Consider the following 24,839-nt stretch of genomic DNA (forward strand, 5'->3'; position numbering starts at 1 on the left):
GTTCCCTCATTTTGACTGTATTTTTCTATCCTATTTCAGATGATGTTGCACCCTATTTCAAGACAGAGCCAGGTTTGCCCCAGACTCACCTAGAAGGGAACCGCCTTGTGCTTACATGTTTGGCAGAAGGTAGCTGGCCTTTGGAATATAAATGGCTGCACAATGGCAGGGAAACCACGGCCTTCACCAACGAGTACACGTAAGTGGCTTTTAGAATACCAATCTATAGATTATATTTTTCAGCATTGTAATGAGGAAAGATTTTTATTTTTTTATCAATGCATCACAAAAGAACAAAATGAGTAAACACGCAATACAGTTAAAACTTAAGACAGTAGAACTACAGTCATACCTCGGTTTAAGTACGTCTCGGTTTGAGTATTTTCAGTTTAAGTATTCCGCGGACCTGTTTGGAACAGATTAATCCACTTTCCATTACTTTCAATGGGAAAGTTCACTTCAGGTTAAGTACGCTTCAGGTTAAGTACGGACCTCCAGAACCAATTACCTTGGGTTAAGTACGCTTCAGGTTGTGTACTCCGCGGACCCATCTGGAACAGATTAATCCACTTTCCATTACTTTCAATGGGAAAGTTTGCTTCAGGTTAAGTACACTTCAGGTTAAGTACAGACTTCCGGAACCAATTGTGTTTCTAAACCGAGGTACCACTGTATCTTATGGGCTGCCTTTATGATATCTCATAGAATTGTAGAATTGTAGAATTCAAAGGGATCTAATACAACCCCCTGCATTGCAGTTCCTTTCTTCTAATACATTATACATACCCTCCAACATTTATCTGATGAAAATAGGGATGTCTCATTCCATAACGATAATTTTACTATTTATACCCTACACATCTTGCCCCAGCCATTCTGGGCAGCTTCCAACATATATAAAAACATTAAATATTTTTTTTAAAAAACCTTCCCTATACAGGATTGCCTTCAGATGGCTCAGGAGTCGGATAACTCCTTACCCTCCAACATTTCTCCAATGAAAATAGGGACATCCTAAGGAAAATGGGACATTCCAGGATCAAATCAGAAACTGGGACAGCTTCTCTAAATCAGGGACACCCCTGGAAAATAGGGACAAATGTTTAAACAACTAAATGCTTGGCAAACAAAGGATCATTTGTCATTTTAGCAGTGCCTCCTTCAAGTAGGCAGGGACTACCCCCTCTCGAAAGGAGGCATTCATCACCTCCCTGGCCCAGCCAGCTGTCCCATCCCTGCAAGTTTTTATCAGCCAAAAGGGGTAAAGGTCCAGGTTGCAAGTGGTTGCCCTGTGACTGATCCAAGCACCATGTCTACATCCTCAAGCCTTGCTAACAGAAACTCATCCGACAGGACTAGACAGTTCTCTGGACGCCTTTCGGGGTTCATCTGCTTTAATAGTGGAGTCAAGGTCCCAGTGGATGCAAGTGAAGAATTGGATGCTGGACTAGATGAGCCTTTGGTCTGATTCAGCTGAAGGACTCCTCTTATGTTGTCAGTGTGATTCACTGTGGGAATCGCAGGGATGTAGTGATTTGTTCAGTGCATTCCATGGCAAACTGCTTGCATTTGAACTTTCTGTTCCTACCAGAACATAGTCTGGTGGAGATATGCATTTTGCCATATCACTTTATGTCTGGACTGTATGAGCTTGGTATCTGTGTGGAAACTAAATAAAAAAATTCCTTCAGTAGCACCTTAAAGACCAACTAAGAAGGAATTTTTTTATTTTGCTTCGACTCAGACCAACACGGCTACCTACCTGTGTGGAAACTGTTCGCTGAGAGGTGGCATTGCATTGTGGCTACAAGTATCAGCTGTGAGCTAAAAATTCTTAGCTTCAAGCCATGAATTCAACAAGTGGTGTTAGATAAGTTTTGCTGTCTCAGGTCAGCCCCATACCTGCCAAATAAAATTGTCAAAGCCTCTGTTTGTGTAGGAGAGAGTGAGAAATGTCATGCCTCTGTCTTAGCCCTAAACAGCCTTGGCCCAGTATACCTGAAGGAGCGTCTCCACCCCCATCGTTCTGCCTGGACACTGAGATCCAGCGCCAACGGTCTTCTGGCAGTTCCCTCACTGTGAGAAGCAAAGTTACAGGGAACCAGGCAGAGGGCCTTCTCGGTAGTGGCGCCCGCCCTGTGGAACGCCCTCCCATCAGATGTCAAAGAGATAAACAACTATCTGATGTTTAGAAGACATCTGAAGGCAGACCTGTTTAGGGAAGTTTTTAACGATTGATGTTTTAATGTATTTTTAATCTCTGTTTGAAAGCTGCTCCGAGTGGCTGGGGAAACCTAGCCAGATGGGCGGGCTACAAATAATAAATTACCGGTATTATTATTATTATTATTATTATTATTATTATTATTATTATGCTTGCATAAGAGTGACTCACTGGGCAGAACAAGCATCTCTCGCCCTTCAGCCCTCAGTCAATGCAAAATAAGCTTCCATTGCCAACCAGCTGCTGATGGCTGTGATGTGCTTGGAACACTCAGAATGCACTTATTGTTTGCACAGTACAGGATGTTATGTATGGAATTACAATTTAAATTGCTATTTAGGGTAACAGCGTCTACTAGCTTGATTAATCACAGAAGAAAGCATGTCTGTAATTTTTATATTTGGTTGATCAATGGGGGTGCTTTACTGCAGTCAGCAGCCAAAAAACTAAACAGAAACCCACAACTCTGATGGACACCAACAATATTTGGGAGGTGTAAAAGAAAGCAGTATAGAAAGGTGGGCTAGGAAAGAGGATAGGAAATAGAACAGGCCTTAGAATGGAGATTGTTATACATCCAGCATCTTGCATTACTTAATATTATATTATAATTCTGTAATATAAAAACAAGTAGTGTACTGCCACATATTGCTACCAAAGGGACATACAGAAGACCTTTCCTTTTAAGTGCTGCCTGCTGCACTTATATATTATACTTTGTTTTTTTTAAAAAAATCCTTAGGTCACCATGAAAAACATATTTATTTTGTTTAGGGTTTGATTAACTTGTTTTGAATACTTGAAGCATTTGTCTTCTACAGAATATGCATGGAAAGCTAATCAAAATTTACTATAAAGTTTGAATAAATATATTGCTATGAATATTTCAGGTCTATTATTTATTTCTAATTGCTTGCCAAAAACCAAAATACACTCTGGATGTTTTTGTATTTATATGCAGGGAATTGAATTTATTCATTAAGATGAAATCACTGCGGAGAAAAATGTATATTTTCTTTTGGTTGAATAGCATTGGGCTATATCTGGCCTCAGTCTCATCACATCAACAAGTTGCATGTTCAAATACTCCCATATTGCACACCCCAGATCTTGGTATTTTGTTGTACAGTATGGCAAATATTAAGGGCTCTAGAAAAAGATGAAATATCAGTGGGAAAAGGGGACGTCTGTGTCTGGTTACCCTCTGCATGGGGGACGAGGAGGAACCTGACAATATGCCATTTGCCTTTTGCCTGTATCCTGGACGTGGGTGTTATGTATATGGTTTTCACCCAGGGCACATGTTCCGGGGGTATACCACAGAGCCAGGGCCCTAGGGGGTAAAGAAAAAGAGCCAGGGCACCAAATCAAATGCATTTTCAGCATCCAAGGAGAGCAAGTCTAATGGCAATGTGCTAGTACTGTTGAGTGCTACTAGATCAATTACAAGATGGAGCTTATCTACCCTTTGATGGTGTCATATAAATCCAACCTGGTTTCAGTGGATTAGGATGCTCATCACTTCCTGAAGCCTGTCCACTAGAGCTGCTACCAGGATTTTGCTGTCAGTGTTGATTAGGGAGATTTAACTCACAGAGTTTGGGTGTTTGCCAGGTTTTGGAATTACCGAAATTTGTGCTACGTACAGAGAAGGATGGGATAGTGAGGATCTTTCTGAAGCGTCCTAGAGCAGTGGTGCCTTGGTTTAAGAACAGCTTAGTTTATGAACAACTTGGATTAAGAACGCTGCAAACCTGGAAGTAGGTGTTTTGCTTTGGGAACTTTGCCTTGGTTTAAGAACATGTTCCACTTCCTGTTGAGTGTGTTCCATTTGTAAATTGAGTCCCCCGCTGCTATGGGAAAGCACGCCTTGGTTTAAGAACACTTTGATTTAAGAACGGACTTTCGGAATGGATTAAGTTCGTAAACCAAGGGACCACTCTAAACAGAATGCAGTTTGGGAGTTAATAAGTCAAGATGAGACTTTGATCACTCCATAGGAAATCTATCTGGGCCTGGAACCTTAACAATACTAATTTGCTTCATTATTCTGTTTATTTCCTCTCTTCTCAGGGGTTCTTGCTCTGCATCTAACTGTGTGAGTTCTAACTGGGTTGTGAATTTGGATATTTCTGTTTCTTTAGCCATAACATTCCTTTATAAGGCAGAGTGCAAGTTAGAAAATGGTTGCATAAGCACTTTTCATAGCTGAAATGTTATTTGTTGTTATATCCCATCTTATTATCCAGGGAGCTCAAGGTGGTAAACATGGTTCTCCCCTTCCTCATTTAATTCCCACAACAACCCTGATTAGGCTGAGAAGTAGTGGCTGGCTAAATGGGGGTTCAAACCTAGGGTTCCCAGGTTTTAGTCCGACACTCCAAATATTTGGAAAGTTTGCTGCAAGCATTGAAAAGGCAGGACTGAGGAAGGAATGTGAAGCATTTTCTGCATCTTCCCTGCTGAAGAGGTTCCCTCTATTCTAAGGGGAGCAGCTTGCAGCATGAAGAACAGGAACAAAGTGAATGATACCTTGTGCCTTTAGTAGTTGTGTGACTGGCACAAATTGAACTGGGTAAGCCTGTATATTTGAATGGAAATATAATTATGCGGTAAGGGGAAAGCTTCATCTGATGATAGTCTGTCTGTCAAAAATCTTACATGTGGCTCCTAATTAGCATGATGAGGTTACCAGACACCCCCCAAAATAACTCACACCACACACAGCATTTTAGTTTGGGTTTTGGCAATAATTTGGCCACAACTTTATTTAAATACAATTAAATGTGAGTGTTGGCTTTGTTGTTGTTTCATGCTGTTGTTGTTGTTTCATGCTGTTGTTTAGTCGTTTAGTCGTGTCCGACTCTTCGTGACCCCATGGACCAGAGCACGCCAGGCACTCCTGTCTTGCACTGCCTCCCACAGTTTGGTCAAACTCATGTTCATAGTGTTGGCTTAGGCATTGTTTAATCCATCTGTCCCCTGCCTGGGACAGATCAGCTCTGACTTCCCTAGCTGTATAGGGAAGTCAAGTAAACACCCCATGGGAGAGGAGGTAGCTGTGTCCAGGCACTCTCCCCTAGACCAGAAATGCTCCCCAAGGCTCGTGCTCTGTAATGGCCCCAGCCCCGCCCGTTGCAGGGGTGTATGGACTAGAGCCCCGGAGCCCCAGGATTCCTTTAACGGAATACTTCTATGTGGAGCAGCATTTTAATGAGCATTTTAATGAGCATTTTAATCCGTGCCATACCCCTCCACCTACCAGAATTATTAACCAATGCCTAACCGCCAAGCTAACAAGTTGTGACGCTTTGCTAAGCAGTAGGCAAAAACCAATGGCAACAGCCAATCAGCCAAATGGCAAAATTCCTACTGGGCCCTTGCAAAGCAACCGACCCCATGAAAGGCAAAACAACGTCAGGCTTAAACATTAGAAAAAAGGCGGTGGGCGGGAGATCCGAAGCACTTTGCAAAGTGAAACTAACTGCTGGACGCTGAGGTTTTAAGGAGCCCTTCCTGTCAATCAAAATTTGCTACATGCTTATTTCTCCAGCAACCCAAAGGGGTCCTATCACACGCTCTCCCTCTCAATCAACACTACCCCCAACCGAGGGAGATGTCTTTTTAATCCTTCTGCAACCCGCGCTCTCCCTGATTAGGGAAAGCGTTTTGCTATTGGGCCCTATACCTCAGCACACCAGTTTATAACACTGAATGCCGAGGATGAACATTTTATAAACTAAAAAGTTCATTTGGCTGGACTTTAACTAAACTACTTCAGTTTCTAAATTAACTTTGCAAGCACTGGAAATTACTAAGCATGCCTTGTAGTTTCTCTTTTAAGAAAATGCCAACTGATTGTCAAAAGTAGGGATGGTGGGAAAGTTCATTAAAAATCAGTTGAAGAGCTAGCTCCTTCAAAGCCTGCATGCTTGTGCAGAGCTCATGAGCAGTCTTCAATACCAATCTTATGATAAACTTTTCACCTCAGACTTCTTACTCCTCACTGTTCTTAATCTCTGTGCTTAAACTCATAACTCTGCTTGGCACTCTGCCATTGTTTTTGTGCACTGGAACAGTCTTTTCACTCTGTCTGTTACATTTAGGTGATGACCCCGTGCCCTCCATTGGCATTATGCAACAGACATACACAAGACCCCTTAAAAAAAACAAGGCAGATTCTCTCTACTCCTGTCAGCAATCAGCAACGTGCATTACCCAAAGCAGGAAAGCTAGGAAATAAACAGTCTTTTATTTCTTATGGGAAGGTGATGTCATGCGTTTATTTGATTTACAGCAATGCACACTCTTTTCTTCCATTACCCCCTCCCCCAATCTATTACCCATTCAGAGACTTAATCTTATGCTGAATTAGAAATGTTTAGTCTGAATGTTCAACATCTTCTTCCGAAAATATTCACTTACTAATGAACTTTGCTTTTAGGCAGCGGGTATTTTTTCAAGGAAAGCCAAGGATAATTAAATGCTTTTTTTTGCATTTTTACTACAACAATATATTTTGTTTTATTTTGTAAATAAAATGAGAAGGTGGCCAGATGATTCTAACTGTGCCATGGCTTGCTTTCCCAGTACATCATGGTAAACTAAAAATTAAATTCAATGGAAAAGTCTTATAGTGCTGGTCATGTAGCTTTGTTTAGACTCTTGTCCTCCAAATACAGTATTTCTTTGAAATACTAAAATTATTAGTATTTTTAAATTATAGTAAAACATAATTCCCCCCTGCATTGCAGAGGATTGGACTAGATGGCCCTCAGGGTCCCTTCCATCTTCTATGATTCTATTTTATTGTAAAATAAAATATTGTCTGGAGAACTCAGACAAATATAACAACAGTGTTAAAAGATTAAGGATGGATGGGGTTGGTATTTTAGGTAATCCTGTCAAAGAGGAAAAGGCTATGGTAGGGGAAAAATAATGTTATTTGTTTAGGTGTCTGTCCCCTGCAGGCAAAGAAAGGGTCCTGTGGTGAAATGGCTGGCTGAGGCAAAGAGGACTGGAGCGGGGAATGTAAATAATATGTAGAATTTCAAATAGCAGGTGGGAACGGCAAAGCAAAACTATTTATTTTGTGGAGGGGACATTAACAACATTAAAACAAATGCATATAATATTACAGAACATGCAACACAGAAACAACCTTAAAAAGCACGCCATTCTTCTCTATGCCGTTCCTGTCTGCCCTGGGAGGAGATGGCTTACATTAGAGTTGACATCAGTCATGGCATTTTCAAGCTGCAGCTCAATGGTTTGGGCTCAGTAGACGAAAGCTTGGCAGCAGAGCCTAGTTCACTGTCGATATACCTGCTATAGGCTGAACCTGTGCTGCTAAAGTGGACTCAGAATTCACACAAACCAAGCTAGCATGACAACAACCAAGAGCGGTATGAACACAGGCACACAGCAAGCCCCAAGCAAACTCTTGGGCTGGGGTGTTGTTTCAGTTTTTGTTGTGTATGTGTGTCAGTGGTTGTTGTTGTTTGTAGTTTTCTTTCAGTTCTTGCGATTTATGTGGAAATTGTTTCATTTGGATGTGTATTTTTGATGTTTTATTTATTGTTTATGACTACTTTTGTTATGTTGCAATTACGCATTTTTTCGTGTTGTGAGCCACCTTGAGCATGGTTTGAAATGTGGAAAGGTGATTTACAAATAAAATTATGTATAATTTTGACCAGAATTTCAAAATTTATGTATAAATTTATGTATAATTTTGACCAGCTGGCAAATGTCAGTTTCATGCTGTTGTTTAGTCATTTAGTCGTGTCCGACTCTTTGTGACCCCATGGACCAGAGCACGCCAGGCACTCTTGTCTTCCACTGCCTCCTGCAGTTTGGTCAGACTCATGTTGGTAGCTTCGAGAACACTGTCCAACCATCTCATCCTCTGTTGTCCCCTTCTCCTTGTGCCCTCAATCTTTCCCAACATCAGTTAGTTTCATATGTTCATGAAAAAAAAGTTTTAATCCATATTGGAGATGCCATCGAAAACTATAAAATGCATTCCAGTCTTTGGGAAGCCAGATTTTGAATTTGGGCACTTAAGACATGACAGCCCTCTTCTAGCCATTGAGCTCTGGAACAAAAAGGAAAAGAAATGCTAGAATAATTTCCAATGTTTCCATTGATATTTTCAATTATTGATGTACTATCCATCTTCTGTCTTAGATTTTCTTAAGCAGCAAGCCTCTTCTAGGCTGCTCCACTCAAAACAGATTGTCCATTTTCCTAAATTGCTTGCTCAGATCTGCAGAAACTTTAAGTGTCCTTCTGGCTTTCAGACAATGGAAATGCCTTTTTCTCTCTTGCATGCAAAATCACTGGAAAACTATTATTGGGAAACACTGTTAACTTTTGAGGAAAACTTAGCATTTAATACATTTTACACCCTTTTATGCAAGTTTCAAAGATACTATGCAACAATGGCAAGAGCTTGGACCAAGAGAATGCTCTGAAACCCAATGATATTCAGCAAATACTATCCAGTTGCAAATATCCACTTTGTGGGCAAGGCATTCAAAAGGGTCATGGAGATGCAACTGCAGGCATTCTTCAAGGAAACTGAATTTTTAGACCCATCTCCATTTGGGTTCAGATTTGAATCTGTCTTGGTAGCCCTGATGGATGACCTTTATCAACTTTTGATGCCATTGACCATTTTATCCTCCTAGATTGCCTATGGGAAATGGGTATCAGGGGCAGTGGTTCTAGTCTTAACTCCAGGGATGCTTTCAGAAGGTAGTACTGGATGCTCCTCAGCTTCTTGGCTTTTGAGCTATGGGCTGCTACAGGGACTATATTGCCTCTAATGTTAACATCGACATGAAGCTGGTAGGAGTAGTTATTGGGAGTTTGGGACCAAGGTGTCATCAGTATACTGATGATACCCAACTCTATTTCTTGGTAACATCTGAATCAGGAATGAGAGGCCCTGAACTGGAGTCTGGATGTAGTGGTAGTCTGGATGAAGCTTATAAACTGAGTCTGAAACTGAATCCTGTTAAGAAGGAGGCTCTGTGAGTGAGTAGTTCCTGGGTCTGGCAAGTTGGTAAGTTGCCTGCCCTGGATGGAGTTGAAAGAGCAGGTGAATAGTTTGGATATGCTCCTAGATTCAACACCCAGGTACAGGTGTCCTCAGTGGCTAGGAGTGACTTTTACCAACTTTGATTGCTATGGTATGTGCAGCCATTCTTGGAACCAGATAGCTTGACCACAGCTATCCATGCATGGGTAACCTCACACTTGGATTCCTGCAATGCACTCTAAGCGAGACTTCCCTTGGGGTTGATCTGCAGGCTGCAGCTGGTGGAGAATGTGGTGGCTAGGTTGCTTGTGGGGGTTAATGCCCACCAGCATATAACACCCTGCTTGTGGTATTTGCACTGGCTGCTAATTTGCCAGCGGGCCATGTTCAGGGTGTTGGTACTAACATATAAGTACCTACATAGCTTGTGACCACATTACTTGACAGACTGCCTTATTCCTTATACACCCAGTAGATATCTGTGGGAGATTCTCTCCTGCTAGTTCCAAAGACCACAGAAGCCCACTCTGCAGTAAATCAGAGCAGGGCTTTTAGTGTGACTGATCCTGTCCTGTGGAATAGCATCCCTGTCTAGAAATGACAGGTGCCCACTACCGTATCTACACTTTCCAGAAACTGTTGAAGACATTTTTGTTCCAACAGGCTTTCCCAGCTGGGTAAATAAATGGGTCTTTACCATGAGAGTCCTTGGGTTGTCATTCTGTTTTTAATTATTTTATGTGAAAATCACATCAAGATAGTAGTTTAGAAGGTGTTTAATAAATCAGTTACACTACTACTACTATGCTATGTTGTTATTAGGTAACCCTGGATGGTTAAGTCCAGCCAAAGGCGACTATGGGGTTGCAGCACTCATCTCGCTTTCATGCCAAGGGAACCGCTGTTTGTCCACAGACAGCTTTCTGGGTCATGTCGCCAGCATGACTAAACCGCTTCTGACACAAGCCACAACGGTACCTATTTATCTACTTGCACTGGTGTGCTTTTGAACTGCTAGGTTGGCAGAAGCTGGGACAGAGTAATGGGACCTGACACCGTCACGGTGATTCGAACCACCAACCTTCTAGTCGGCAAGCCCAAGAGGCTCAGTGCTTTAGACCACAGCTCCACCCACCTGTTGTTATAGCTAAGCAGCACTCAGCTTGGCCAATGTCTGAATGGAAGATCTGCCTGAGATCTCTGTGAAATACACTTTGAGCTTTCCAGGAGCACAATGTATGTGATTTATTAAAACAGACAATGTTTTCACAAGCAAAATAGTAAGGTTTATTGGGTGAACTGTTTTAGTCTTAAGTGCTGCTACTATTGCTACGTCTAAACTTAGTTAATAGTTGTTAGGGTTACTGAGAATGTATAAGAACCTATTATTTGAATAATTTTAAAAGACTATAGAGATATACACTAAAACAATGTAGAAACAGAGGAATCTGCCTTATACAGTCAGACCATTGGTCCAACTAGCTCAGTATTGTCTGTATTAGGGCAATAAATAAATATATTCGTGAAAGATAAATAAATTTACATAAATAAATATTTATTTATGAATGTAAATGTATTAACTTTCATAACTTTTGAATTAATTAATAATTGAGTTGTTCATTGGTGAATTCTTTGGGGAAATAAATGAATTTTTGCTGCATTTAATTTTATTTTGGCGCATTTGCAAATTCATTTAAAAACATTACTGAGCTTGTAATAGATTTTTGTCATTATGTATTTTCTCAATTAACAGAGTGTAACATTACAATAATCAGGATGCAGGCTTCCAAAAAAGAAAAAAAGAGTTGAGGTTAAAAATGGGTGCTTGCAGAGAAACCACCATTATATAATATTTTATTGCTTTGGGCTTGTTACTCATCATCTGGGCTTGTGACAATCTCACTGAAATGCACTGCTGTAGTGGATTTATGTGCTCTTCTGATTTTGACTTTTCCAGGGTACAGATTGAAGTGTCATAAGAAACCATGAAAATTGGTTTAACCAGAAATCATGGCAAGATGCAAAAATTAAACACCCATATACTGGCAATGATGGCTCTAGAGAACTGCCTTCAGCTCTCTCCATCCTACAGAAGGGAGGAAATGCAGATGGGGTAGAGGAAGGCAGAGCTGGCAGGATGTGTATTTGTGGAAGCCTATTGAGAAAAGGAAGGCAGGACTCATCGGGATCATTTTTCTTAATCATCCATTACCTTTTTTCAGTAGTTTTATGAGTTCAGATGATTGTGCTATGTACTTTTTTTTAAGACTTCAAAAGTGGGGATTTTATGTTGCTGAACATCTTTCCCAATATCATCACTTAGATTTCTGTTTTGCTTCTTGTCACAACTGGACAAGAAAGTTGTGGAAATAAACTTTGTATTTCCTTTCTTTAAAAAAGAAAAAAAGAAATTTGCTTTCCTGCCTTGTAGATGGAGGAATATTTGAGTGCTAGAGGATGCTCAGATATATCTCTTTATGGTAGTATAGAATTCAATTTATTTATAAATGGTTCTTTAAGAGGAAACGTGATGTAATTCATCTCAGTTTTTCGTGTATACTTTTTCGTACAGCATGTTGTAGAATCATGCAAAAAAGAGAAAAGAACCGAGGACTGATAAATCATGGGCAGGGCTGGCCCAAGACATTTTGGCACCTGAGGCAAACCACCCAATGCCCGCATCCTGCATGAGAGAAGACAGAGTGAGTGAAGATCTACATCAGGAACAAGGGAGGCAAATAAAGAGCTACATTGGGATCTGTTGCCCCTGTGGATCCTGCTGCCTGGGGCTCAAACTGTTTTTGAGAACAGATATCAAAGTCCAAGTACATGTTATAACTGTGATATATCTTTCTGTCTTACAGGTATGTTATCCCATCCTTGCAAAGATCTGATGCTGGTTTTTATCAGTGTGTTGTGAGGAACAGAATGGGGGCACTCTTGCAAAGAAAATCCGAAGTTCAAGTGGCATGTATGTATGATTGGCATTTATTTCAAAAAATTCCTAATAAAATCCCAGCTCATTTTTGCTGGTTAAAATGTCATAGTCATTTTCCTGACCATTAGCTCAGGCCAATTCTGTTGTCTCAGAAAGGAATAAAGTTGTACCCATTTCAGCTCCCAGAGCATGCTTAGCATGACATTACCTGGACATTAATTCCATCTTCCAAATATATCAGTTTACAATACAGACAGTTGTTATGCCTATAGTTTGGCAAGCTAAAGACCACCAAGGATAAGCTGCCCTTTAATGTGAAGAGGTTAGGAAGCTGCTAAAAATGCACATACAAAGCACCCAAAAGAGAGGTCAGGTTTAAATTCAGCGTACTCATGCCTGGAAATTAATGGGTTGGTTGACAGTCAACTACTCCAGTAAAACTGAGTGAGCCAACTCATTCAGGGCTGACACATCCAAACCTCTGATTGTAGAAACTGCCAAGCTTGACCTCTGATTAAGTGCTTGACTTTTACTTGGACGTAATTGTTGATTTTCTCAATTATATAGATGCCAAGACATGTGCCTTGTAAAATGAGTTTGATTTCATAATCAGCCAATGCTTTGGTTTTTTATGGCCAATATTCTCTCCAAACTTAAAAAAGTGACTGTAGATATAAATTAGTGTACAAATTCTAAACTGTGGTTCAGTTGTTAGATTTCCTTTAAGATTTTCTAGCAAAAAACCCTGTGTCAGTATTTCTATTTCACCTTTCTGCTCATTCAAGGGGCATTCAAGGTGACTCACAAAGTAAATTGTCTTCCCCTCCCAGACAGATGGTGAAGAACAAACAGCAGCTCCTCTGGTTTTTCTCCATTTCATTTTCCTACCTAAGCATGACTAGGCAGGGCTGTTTAGGCCAACCTTTTTGGTTGTTTAGGCCAAAAACATTTATATCTACTGAAAAGCTCATTAGCTAGATAAGCCAACTTTTCAGAGAGCAGTTGCTGAAGACTGTACTGGGTAGCTGGGGTTTATACTGTTCAAGGCTCAGATTATTTTGCAGAATGGAGGGCATTTGCAAAATAATCTTCATCCTCTGAATTATTTCTGGTGCAGACTGAATGGGGCTTGCTCCTCAGTATTATTAATCTTCAGTCCAACCAGTGTTGCAGCTGTCCTCCCTCTCTCTCCCCCTCCCCCTCTCTCCTGCCTTGTTTCTTTGTAGTTCACATTATGGATCTTAGCTTAAAATCAGCCCAAACTGGTTGGACTGGAGCAGTGGTATTTAACTCCCTTTCCCTGTGTTGTTTCCTCAATCTAAACTATTCCTCCCAGTCACCTGAAGGTGAGAAGGGAGGCCTTACCTTGTCACACACACCCATTGAACCTCAGAACCCCAGGTGGATGAGGGAGTCTGGCCTCAAAGGAGGCCCCAATCTCACCCTCTGAACTGCAGAGTCCAAGAAGGGAGCCCCGGGGCCGACCCACAACCTGAAAGGTGCCTAAAGGGTGTCACCAGGCTAAACCAAACTTTCTTTTCCTGCAGATAAACTGCCAAAAGTGACCAAATCTAGATGATTAGCCTATTTAAACAACACAGCAGACCAACTAACACTCTATCCTGCTATTGAGTATGAAGTAGGTAAATTTTCCCAATCTGCATTTTTGCAATCCAAAATGCGGATTGGGGGAAAAACCCTACATGGCCCCCCTAGTGGTGACCCCAAAGCACACAGGGTGACAGCGAGGGAGAGTGAGAGCTTCCGCAAACTAAGAGACTGGAGGAAAAGGAGATTGTCCCTTTTATAGGGTTCAAGCCCTGCCCCCCCATTGGTGCCAAGGATTTTCCCACTCTGCCTCGCTTGCAAAAGTGCCCAGCCTTCTAGGCACCATCTAGGCCTTTTGGCTGAAGGTTCTTCTTTCCATACTGGAGAACTTTGAAACTGGATTTTTTTTTGAAAAATTAATTTGCATCAGTAAGTCAGTAAATTTAGAAATTATGTCCCAATATTTGGTATTACTGGAGAAGAATAGGGAGAGTCCTTCCCATGGAATTGAGGCATCTTCAGTTAACTTCTTCTGTTAGTGGAAAATTTTATCCACGAGTTCCATATCATTATCTGCCTGTGGAGAAGACAAGTAGAAATATCACAAGTAAGATGAAGTTTCACTGTTTGTTTATACCTTACACGTCTCTGTCTGAGACTTTGATTATTGTTCCTCAGGGCACTTAGCTGGAAGGTCAGCAACAGTGGCTGTCATTTGATAAATGGCAGGAAGATGAAGTGGGTGAATGGAATTCTTTATTAGACATGACCATTTACAAGGAAGTGATTAAATGGAGAAGATAGGTATCATGAGGGAAAATGTGCTGAATTTATTTTTCCTGCAGTTTAATATTAGCATCAAGAATAATAATGTGCAATGCTGTATGAATTGCCCAAGCAGCCACCCACTCTTCTAGCTAGTCATCATTTAATTCCTGTTCTGCAGATATCATGCAACACAGACTGGTTAAAAAAGCTACTGGGACTGTAAAATATTAAAGGTTTAACCAAAATTGGATTTGGGCAGAAACTAGTGGTGGGGATATCTTAGCCATATTTGTTTATTCTTTATTTATTTATATACAATTACAGTGGTGCCTCGCTTAACGAATACTCTGCTTAACGAAATTTCCGCTTAACAAAAGGTTTTTTTCTAGTGGAGGTTGCCTCGCTAGACTAATTTGTTTTACGAAAAATTCGTCTAGCGAATCGCGGTTTCCCATAGGAATGCATTGAAATTCAATTAAGTCAGGAGAAAAATGGCAGATTTTCACAGCTCTCCTGGCAACACCGCCGCAGCCCACCAGCCAATCACTGTACTAGGAGGGACATCCACAGGCCACCCACACAGAAAGAGTCCATGAATATATAATGTAGATGCTCTCTCCCCAGTACACCTCCTGCATCGCAGCAGGCAAAGCACAAAAGGACACCACTGCGCACCCACACCAGCAGCCCCAGTGGGACAGCCAGAAATGACCCAGGCTTCCCTCCAGGCAGTTAAACATAAGAATATAAGAATAGTCTTGCTGGATCTGGCCAATAGTCCTCCTTGTCCACCATCCTGTTCTCACAGTGGCCAACCAGATGCTTGTGGGAAACGTGCAAATAAGTGGGACTCAAGCTGAGGAGTTTTCTCTTCCTCCCGTGGCTTCCAGCAACTGGTAATCTGTCTTTCCTCAAAAACAGTCAGTTCCCAAAGGCCTGTTTGTGGAAGGACAGCAAGAGGGGAGGCAATCTGACTTATCTAGGGAGGGAGTTCCAAAGCCTGGTAGGAATGAGAACAGGATGGGTTCCTATGAGGGAATATCTTTCAGACAGCTGAGCCATATGGGGCTTTGTAAGTCATAGCCAGCACTTTGAATTGTGGAGATGTTGTCATGTGTTCCCTATAACTAGCCCCAACCAACAATGGCTGCAGCTCTTCAAACCAGCTGAAGTTTCTGAGCACTTTTCAAAGGCAGCCCCACATAGAGTGTGTTACAGTAATCCAAACAGGATGCAATTAAGGTGTGTGTCGCCATGCTTCTAGCTTGCAGTGAATTACATTTGAGGTATTTTTCTATAAACGTCAAAGTTTAAATTCATAACATTCCTGGAAAAACATCACCAACATTCTTAGGCAACCTTTATGGCGCAGACCATCATTATGCCCCTGAAATAATTAGCTGAGTTGTAAATTAATGCAGACAGAAACACATAAGAGTTGCTAAACAATTCTTAATTAGAAAATGTCTAAATTGTGAAAGCTAAACTGATCATTTAACAACAGGGTTAATTAGGACTACTAGCATGGTTCAATACTTCTTTTTAAGTAGGTAACCTGATTACAATAGTAAACAAAAGATGCAGACTTTGCGAACTATATGCAGTTAATTATTTTAATCCTAGAAAAATCACACCGGTAATTAAAGCCTCTTCAGAGTAAGACCCTCCTCTCAGGAAGGGAGGGAGTTTAGGGGAAGGAAGGGAGTTGATGGGAGTCAGATGAGATTGGGGTGTGGTTCCAACAGCTCCACTCAAAAACTCCTAGGTTGGAAGAGCCACTAGACTAGAACAATGTCTGTGTGCATCTCCTGTCTATGTTGAACCTGCCCATGGATTGCTCCATCCTGGCCTCTTGCCTGCCCCTTTGTTGTGCACTCCGTTTGCTAGGATTGGTCATGTAAACTGCTTTGGTTGCTGCCCCACTGATGTTGCTGCTGGCAGGCTCCCTGTTTACTTTGAAGCCCAGTAGTAACAGGACATATGAGCCAAGCTGGCAAGTAGGCTCTTTCTCTCAATTTCCCCATTTTCAGATGGGTGTCTACTGCGGAAAAAGAGACACTGAGGTCCAGCTATGAGGGGCTTCCTGTGGTACCCTCACTGTGAGAAGTGAAGTTGCAGGGAACCTGGCAGAGAGCCTTCTCAGTAGTTGTGCTCACCCTGTGGAACACCCTACCATCCTGTGCTCACCCTGTGTTAAAGAATTAAACAATTAAATGACTTTTCGTAGAAAGCTGCCCTGTTTCAGGAAAAACATAATGTTTGATGTTTCATTTTGTCCCTTTATATTTTGTTGGAAGTTGCCCAGAGTGTCTGGGGTATCTCAGTCAAATGGGTGGGATATTATTATTATTATTATTATTATTATTATTATTATTATTATTATTATTATTAACAGGTAGGTAGCCGTGTTGGTCTGATGCAGTCAAAACAAAATAAAACAATCCTTCCAGTAGCACCTTAGAGACCAACTAAGTTTGTCATAGGTATGAGCTTTCGTGTGCATGCACACTTCTTCAGATACCTGAAGAAGTGTGCATGCACACGAAAACTCATACCTATGACAAACTTAGTTGGTCTCTAAGGTGCTACTGGAATTATTATTATTATTATTATTATTATTATTATTATTATCATTATTACTATTATTATTATGGTGCCGCCACACCATCTTTCGAAGTGATGAAGCTTGCTTCACACTTTATTATTTTAGTATTTATCTACTGTATGTCTCAAGGCTGTGTCCAGGTGGTTTTAGGGTGGCATGCCTGGTAGTTGCACTGGGCACTGCACTGCAGGGGGCACCAAATGCTGTAGAACAAAACATGAGATGCGTGTATTTGAGTGTGTGTGCACCAAATTCTAGCCTTACTCAGGGCGCTGAAGTTTGAGAGCTCCAAGTCCGCCACTGTCGGTGTGCAAGATATAATGGAGCAACAACAACACCAAAAAAGTCAAAAACATTTTAAAAAAATAAAAAGATGAATTTAAAAACTACAGAAAATAGATACCCGTGGCAGAAATTTAGGCACCCGATCCACCGATGACGTTAAAATTAACGTCAATAGTTTTTATCACTATTGCCACTATTATTATTATTTTCTCCTTTTAACTTTTATCCTGTATAGTTGCTTTGATCAGTGCTGCTGTTTTGTTTTGGTAATGTTTATTTCTGGGTTGCATTCTTGCAGTGGAGAGGTGGGATAGATTTCTATTAAAATAAAGATACCTGTTACTTGCCCAAAGTCCCCGTGAAAGAGCTACCATAGAATTGCAACGTACTGTAAAGCTATTTTGCTTAAATGCGCCTTAGGAGTGTTTTTGTATATTGCAAAATTACATTTTAGAAGCTCTTCTGCTGTTAAATGTGTCAATTTTCAATTGGGGGAAAAAGTCAATTGCCTGTCCAAGGAAATGCAAGCATGCCTTAGTGCTGACGGAGACATTTCTTGGGTGTCCTCCTAGAGTCACTGGGCTTTGCCTCATGCCTCGGTACACACCCGCAAACTTGCACTCCTCAGCACTACCCCAAGGTTGTTATCTCTTGCTGCTTAATTATGGCAATGCCAATGACTGCTATAAAACATAATTATTATTCTCTGTGACCCCTTTTAAAAAATGAGGCATCGTGGAAGATGAAACTTCTGGGTTTCTTAATGTAACTTCTCTTTGCAGACATGGGGAATTTCCAGGATGCGGACCAGAGGAAAACAGTGTCTCAAGGGCAAGCCACAGTCCTAAACTTTCCACACATCACAAGCTACCCCAGACCACAAGTGACTTGGTTTAGAGATGGGCACAAGATTATACCAAGCAGCAGAATGTAAGTTAAAATAAATTATTGTTTGAAATATGACTAATTGCACTTGATAATGCTGCTTACACGTTAAGCACCCTAATTAAGGTCTGGAGATAATAAAGCAAGCTGATGCATCTTCTGTATAGTGGAGATAGGTGGGTGTTTGAGGACTGGGTCTAAAATCCTTCAGCAGAATAATTTGTGTGATGATAATATTTTGGCCTGCTCCTGTAGCAGCCTGATCCCTGCTCTTTCTAACCATTGTCTTGTCATGCTTTTAGGAAAGCACACAATTATCCGACTAGCAATGATTTCCGGTATTTACTTATAAAATGGGGTTTTGCATACTGTGCTGCTGTGCTTGATATTCTTTTCTTTGACAATGAAATGGCAATTAGTTTTTGTTTTCATTTATACTCTTTTACCCTGCAATGACAGTGGTTTTTTTTACTTTTGGTCTAATTAGCACTTTACCCATTCATAGTGAAACAGTTGCACTCTGATTACCTAACCATTGTCTCTAGGTGTACCAATGTTCTCAATTTTGACACATCTAGAATGCCAATCTGATTTTAACTTGAGCTTTACCCTTCCTGTTAATTAGGGTATTTTAAGGCATATTTTATTCCTCCAGCATTTCCCTTATGTAATTTAGTTAACAATTAATGGATCATCAAGGCTTTTTGTATGTGGTGGAGCAGCAATGTCAGAAGAGCATTGTACATGCATCCAGCTGTCCAAGGAATGTTATATGAGGATTGTGTGTGTAATAGTTGACTGTAGCTCCTTGTCTCTTGCTGTTAAGCCCTCTATGTCCGTCCCCCTCCTTATCTCTCCACTCTTATATCATGATATATCTCTGGCAGGGCCGGATTTAGGTTTGATGAGGCTCTAAGCTACTGAAGGCAATGGGGCCCTTTATATGTCCAGCTGTCCTTTTCAACAATAAATTGTCACTGTTTTTTGTGTTGAATATATGCTATATGGTAATTTATGGACCTAATAGGTATCTAAAGCCATTTGCACATAACAAAATATGTATTTTATCAAAGTAATTGTTGAACTGAAATACAATTAAGAAGTATATTAATAGTGAATTGGGGGGGGGAAGAGAGTGGGGCCCTAAGCTATAGCTTGTTTAGCTTATACGTTAATCCGGCACTGGTCTCTGGCCATTAGCTTCACCCCTCACATCTGTCATTAAGACGTTTCCTGGCTTCTCCCTAAAAATTGTCATTCATTTCATTAGTTATACATTGCTTCTCATGGTTGTTCCTTTCCTGAGGTACCTCGCAACTTATTAAAAAACAAAGCATAAGATAACACAAATACAAAACTATAATGTAAAACACAGCTAATCTAAAACAGTATTGGAAGAAAATAATAGACTTAAACTCACTCAAAAGCTGGCTGGCTTTATTTTAAAAATCTGTAGGGTTCTCCTAAAAAGCAGCAGAGAGGAGGCCATATGCATCTCCTTGGCAAAGAGGTTTCAGAAGTGATGGGGTCACGGCAGGAAAGGCCCTGACCCGGGTACTTACCAGCCTAACAATTTTTCCTGAAGGACCAGAGAGCAGGGCCTCAGAAGCCAAGTGTAAGGCTCCGGCAGGTTGTTATGAGTGCAACTCATAACAACTCATAACTCATAACAACTCATAACAACTCATAACAACTCATAACAACTCAAAAGACTCCTCCTCCTGCTGCCCTATAATCTCTGGAAATGTCTCCTGGAATACCTGCATGATACTATGTCGCTTGCTTCAAATCCCTCCCCCAAACCCACTTTTTATTTGAAGCCTTTGGCACAACCCCATCTAGAGATTCACAGAGCGAATTGTCGCAGATACTTTGCATCCCGGTCACCATCTGTTTGATTTACTTCCATCTGGATGTTGCTACAGGACTCTATACATGAAAACGGCTACGCACAGGAACAGTTTTTTCCCTTGTGCCATCAAATTGTTAAATTCATAGTTGTGTAGCGGAAGGGGAAGCCAGTTATGGGTGGGGTTCCTTTGGTGTGCTATTGTATTGTGAGTGGAACAGTGTTTGTTTAAGGTACGTTTACATTGCCGAAGCAAAATTTCGAGTATGTTGGTACTTGTCCAATAAATGATTCCTATTCTTATTCCTATTCCTATACTGTAACGTAACTCCTTGTTACTGAAGCTACTGCATGTTGATTCCCTGTTCACCTCTGCCTCCCCTCCATCTGTTGATTGCCCTGTATCAAATTTTGACGCTGAGATTCTTGGGACAGGGATCTGCTCTCTTGTACTCTGTAAAAGTACCATGGACACTAATGACAATTATTATTAAAAATACTTTAAATCAGGGAGAACATGTCTATCTTGTTAATTTTGCAGTGCTTTTACCATTTCCTTGTTAAGCACAATGAATATTTGCTTACCTTTAATTGTGTATTAATAAATGTTATGCCATTGAATATATGGGGGGTAGCTTTGTCAGAACAAAAGACTAAATATCAAGGCAGCGTAATTCAGGATGGGGTTACTAGGGGTTCCATTGCTGCAGAAACATAAATGTTATAATTAAAATGTATCAAAATATAGACAGCACTCACTTAATTTACATTTTAATATCTATTTTTGTTATTTTCCAGGCTTGTATCAATGCTCAGCAATCAAAAGATGTAGCCTCACTATTACTGATAAATTTGTAAAGTAGAAACTATATATTCAGATGTTTAACATTAACATACTAATTTACTTTTTATTTTTTTAATAATCTGTCGAGAGAGAACTCATTATAGTTCCTGACACATTATCCCATCATTCTTCTTTTGGATATATTTTTGCAAACAACTTTGTTCATTCCTCCTTATTTTTCCTAATGGTTACTATTGACACCTTAAGATGTTTTTGTTCCTACTAGAGACACCCTGAACTTGTAATAAGTAGAGAAAAGAGTCCAATTTCTTATTCTTCTTTGTGGGTCATTAAGTGAAGAACTGTCAGTTATTTAGGCTAGGATAGAAAACCATTATGATTCAGTGAAGAGATGAGTTTTCACCTTCCTTCCCTCATCAAAAACCAAGATACATATTCTGCATATATGAAACTGCAGTGACTGAAGAAGGGAGTTTTCTTCAAGAGGAAAAAAAAAAAACCCTGGGCAATTTCTTTCAGATACTAAGGAATGTAAATTAAATAGTTTCATAACTCAAAAATTAATAATTGTTTTTTTAAAACAAAATAAAAAAAATTCCTTCCAGCAGCACCTTAAAGACCAACTAAGTTTTTATTTTGGTATGAGCTTTGGTATGGTTTGGCCCTGCGCCACCCAGCCTGGCCGTAGGGCCGGCCCTGGTGTAAAGTGAAAGATATTAGACTGCTTCTGAACTAATTTATTGGCATTTGCATTAAACTGTTTTTGATTTTTTTTTATTAATTATGCTGCCCAGTGCTTTGGTAGTCATTTCTCATATTTATTAAATAGTTCTTTAATGCTTGCTGTGCTTGAAATGCTGCTTCTAAAGGCTCCCTTGTGCTTGCTGGATCAGTGCTCAGAAGATCGGAAGTGAAGTTCTATCTTTTCAAGACTTTATCTAGAAGGTGTCTATAGAGAAGTAGAATGCATGATTTGCTTCCTTCTTAAATCCATTCACAGTAAATATTCTGCACTGCTTTCATCCATTTGGTACTTCCTGATTTCCTTGCGGATTTTCTGATACACCAGCTGTTGTAGACGCCACCCCTGCTCAACTGTGATAGGCTGATTTACCATCCTTGTGCCAGGAATGTAGTAATCCAATTTACTAATTTTGATCTCCTCATTACATGTTATCATTTTAAGCTCTTTAAGTTGTTTCAGCATCTTTTGGGTTTGCTTATATGTTTCACTCCTTTTATATAGAGAGAGACAGAAAAAACTCTCCCTAGGTGGGTGCTTTTTTATTTGAGTCATGCTGCTATTTAAATTAATTTACAGTCTTCAGTATCTGAAAGAAAGTGCCTGGTTATTAGTTTTTTTCTTCTTCAAGAAAATCTTCCTTCTAGCAGTTAATGGAATTATTTTTGGTATAGAACAAGTTCAGTTCAAGTTATAGTTTGATAATCAGTAGCATTTGAGATGTGTAACTTACCTTATGACTAGTTTGTTAGGTCAACCAGAAGAACGATTAGGAAAGCATTTTTATGAGATAAGATCTTTTATATAACTGAACAGATGGCTACATTTTCCCTAATTACCTTGCACAGAAAAGGGCAACTGACCATATTAACAAAACTGGAGAAACTGTATATTTTGGGTATGGTTTGTGCTCTGCATTTTAACCTGAATGGGTCTTATGACTGTAATAAAGTTATGGATTGCCAGGCAAAAATTATCAGCAAATGTAGCCCATCAAAATGACAGAAATATTACGTTCTCCTTGGCTTCTTTTCAAGAACAAGGAAGCCATCAGAATCACCTCAATTGTATTTCTTCTTCAGCTGCATGATGGGTGTCCAAAGGTTGCCCCGTGGTGTCTGGCATACCCTACGTTTATCCTCAAGGGCACACTTAGTGTTGCTGTCTGTGCAAAGCCAGAACGACAACAAATGTATTTCAGTGCATGCTTGTTTTTTAAGTGGCGATTGTTTATATTTTTGTGGCTTTTCATAAGCTTCCTTGAGCATCAAATGATAAGGCAGTGTATGGATGCCTAACATAAAACTACAGATTTATGGTAGGTGGTACATTTTAAGGTGCACGTTTGAAGCAGTAGCAAAGCTGCAAGGAGACTAGCTGCTCATGCAAAATCCAATACAACCTTGATTTGAAAGAGCAAATTTTCTTAATTTTATCTTGTCTCATAAAGAGATTAGTATATAATTTTTCCCTTGGGAAATTGTATGTATGTACTAGTGTCAATCTGAGGAAACAAACACTGCAGGTGCTTATCATAGTAGACAGAAACACATGTTTTAGAAAGTGCCAGGCTTAACTATAGGTTCTTTCCATCAAAGTGCATTCCTTTCTCTTCCAGCCGAGAACAGGAGTGTCTTATACCGCTTACAAGTGTCATCCTCATATGGTGTCCTTTAACTGCTGCAATACACAGATGAAACATCTCAAACTTTCAGATTCTGTTGCCATGTTAAGCTTGCTTGTACAATAATATCAGCAGCCTGTCACATGCAGGTGGCCAGATCTTCCCAGGTGAATTATATACAAACTAGGTATTATTGTGTGCTTAAATGCTAGAACTACCATCCAGCTCTATCACTGAAGGCTCAAGCAACTTCAGTTTCTTCAAAACAAGACAGTCCCTGCCCCCAGGCTTATAATCAAATAATGATGCAACACACAAGGGAAAGGGGGCAGGGAAGCAAGGCAAAAATCAAAACCAAAACTCAGGCACCAGTTTCTAAACAGTTGCTCCTATAAATCAGGTCCTCCCTCAAAGAAGGCACGTGCTGCAGTGAGACCTGGAGACTGACACCCTGTGTTGTAGGTGGGTAAGATTGGTCAGCCACAACACCTGATTGGAAGGTCCCTTGATGTTGGGTTCAATCTGGCCAATGGGGCGCAGTCCAAATGGACCAAGGGACCTATATATACCCATGCACGTGACCCAGAGCTTCCTCTTTCGGTGTGTGCATTCGGAACAGCAGCATCGTGTCCTCTGTGCAACCGAGAGAGAGAGATTTACCTTCGATGGATCGTCCTGGTGATCTTTTTCCTTTATTCCCCCTTTCCCCCTTGATTCTCCCAGTAGTTATTCTTCCCTCCTTGGTTAATTCCCTTCCTTTCCTTTCCCTTCCCCACAGAGGGGCTTCGGCCCCTTGAGCGCTTCTAGTCTATGGAGCTTGCCTCTGTCTGCTTAATTCAGTGAGCTTTTCCTTCTCTGGAAATTTTATTGGGCAGCCGATTGTTTTTTGGGCATCGTGGAGAGTTCCTTCTTCAAGTGAATTGTTTTTTGCTACTGTTCTGCTTAAGGGGTTGGTGGGGAATTTCTTAGGGCCGGACCCCCCCCCCCCAATTTTAACATGATCACCATTTTGTACCTTCTTTTTGAGTGGGGAGGTCTTCACCCAGCTAATTTTGGAAGGAGCACCATCTTGTTTTGGCGGGAGCGCCATTTTGATTGTGGGGTGCCCCTTTTAATTCTGTTTGTATTTTCTGTAATTCCCCTTGTTTTAATAAGAAGGTTTTGGGATGCCTATTAAAGGAATCCCAGTCCTACTCTCCCTTCCCAAAGGGTGATCAGAGGCCTGTCTTAGTCACTGTGTTCAGCGCCTCCCCCAGCGGTTCCCCAGCATATGCTGGATTGCTTGGGTGCAATTATGGCCGATATCGGATCAGATCCTGTGGCCGTGTCAAGGTTTAATACTGAACTGGAGTCTTTGGCTCAGCAGTTTAGAAGGTAGCCTGTTTCTCTGCCCAGCCCTTCCACATCTTCTGCTGTTTTTGAGGCTCATGGTCCTTTGGATGTGAGCGAAGGGAGCGAGGCTTTTGATTCTTCTGGTGCCTTGTTCTCCCAGTTCCAACCTTCCAGGATCCCAGTCCCAGG

General features: G+C 40.7%; 1 protein-coding gene across 4 annotated transcripts in view; it reads left to right on the forward strand.

Annotated features, from left to right (window-relative positions):
- The window catches only part of SDK1 (sidekick cell adhesion molecule 1), a 574,710-nt gene that overhangs the window by 123,912 nt on the left and 425,959 nt on the right, over window positions 1-24,839 (forward strand). For all 4 annotated transcript variants that reach the window (XM_035130977.3, XM_035130978.3, XM_035130979.3 and 1 more), the window contains exons 2-4: window positions 40-199; window positions 12,134-12,240; window positions 18,196-18,343. In XM_035130977.3, the coding sequence (XP_034986868.2) occupies window positions 40-199; window positions 12,134-12,240; window positions 18,196-18,343 (415 nt within the window). The remainder of the gene's footprint in view (window positions 1-39; window positions 200-12,133; window positions 12,241-18,195; window positions 18,344-24,839) is intronic.

Source organism: Zootoca vivipara, chromosome 13 (genome assembly GCF_965207765.1).
Source record: "Zootoca vivipara chromosome 13, rZooViv2.hap1.1, whole genome shotgun sequence".
NCBI classification, from domain to species: Eukaryota; Metazoa; Chordata; class Lepidosauria; order Squamata; family Lacertidae; genus Zootoca; species Zootoca vivipara.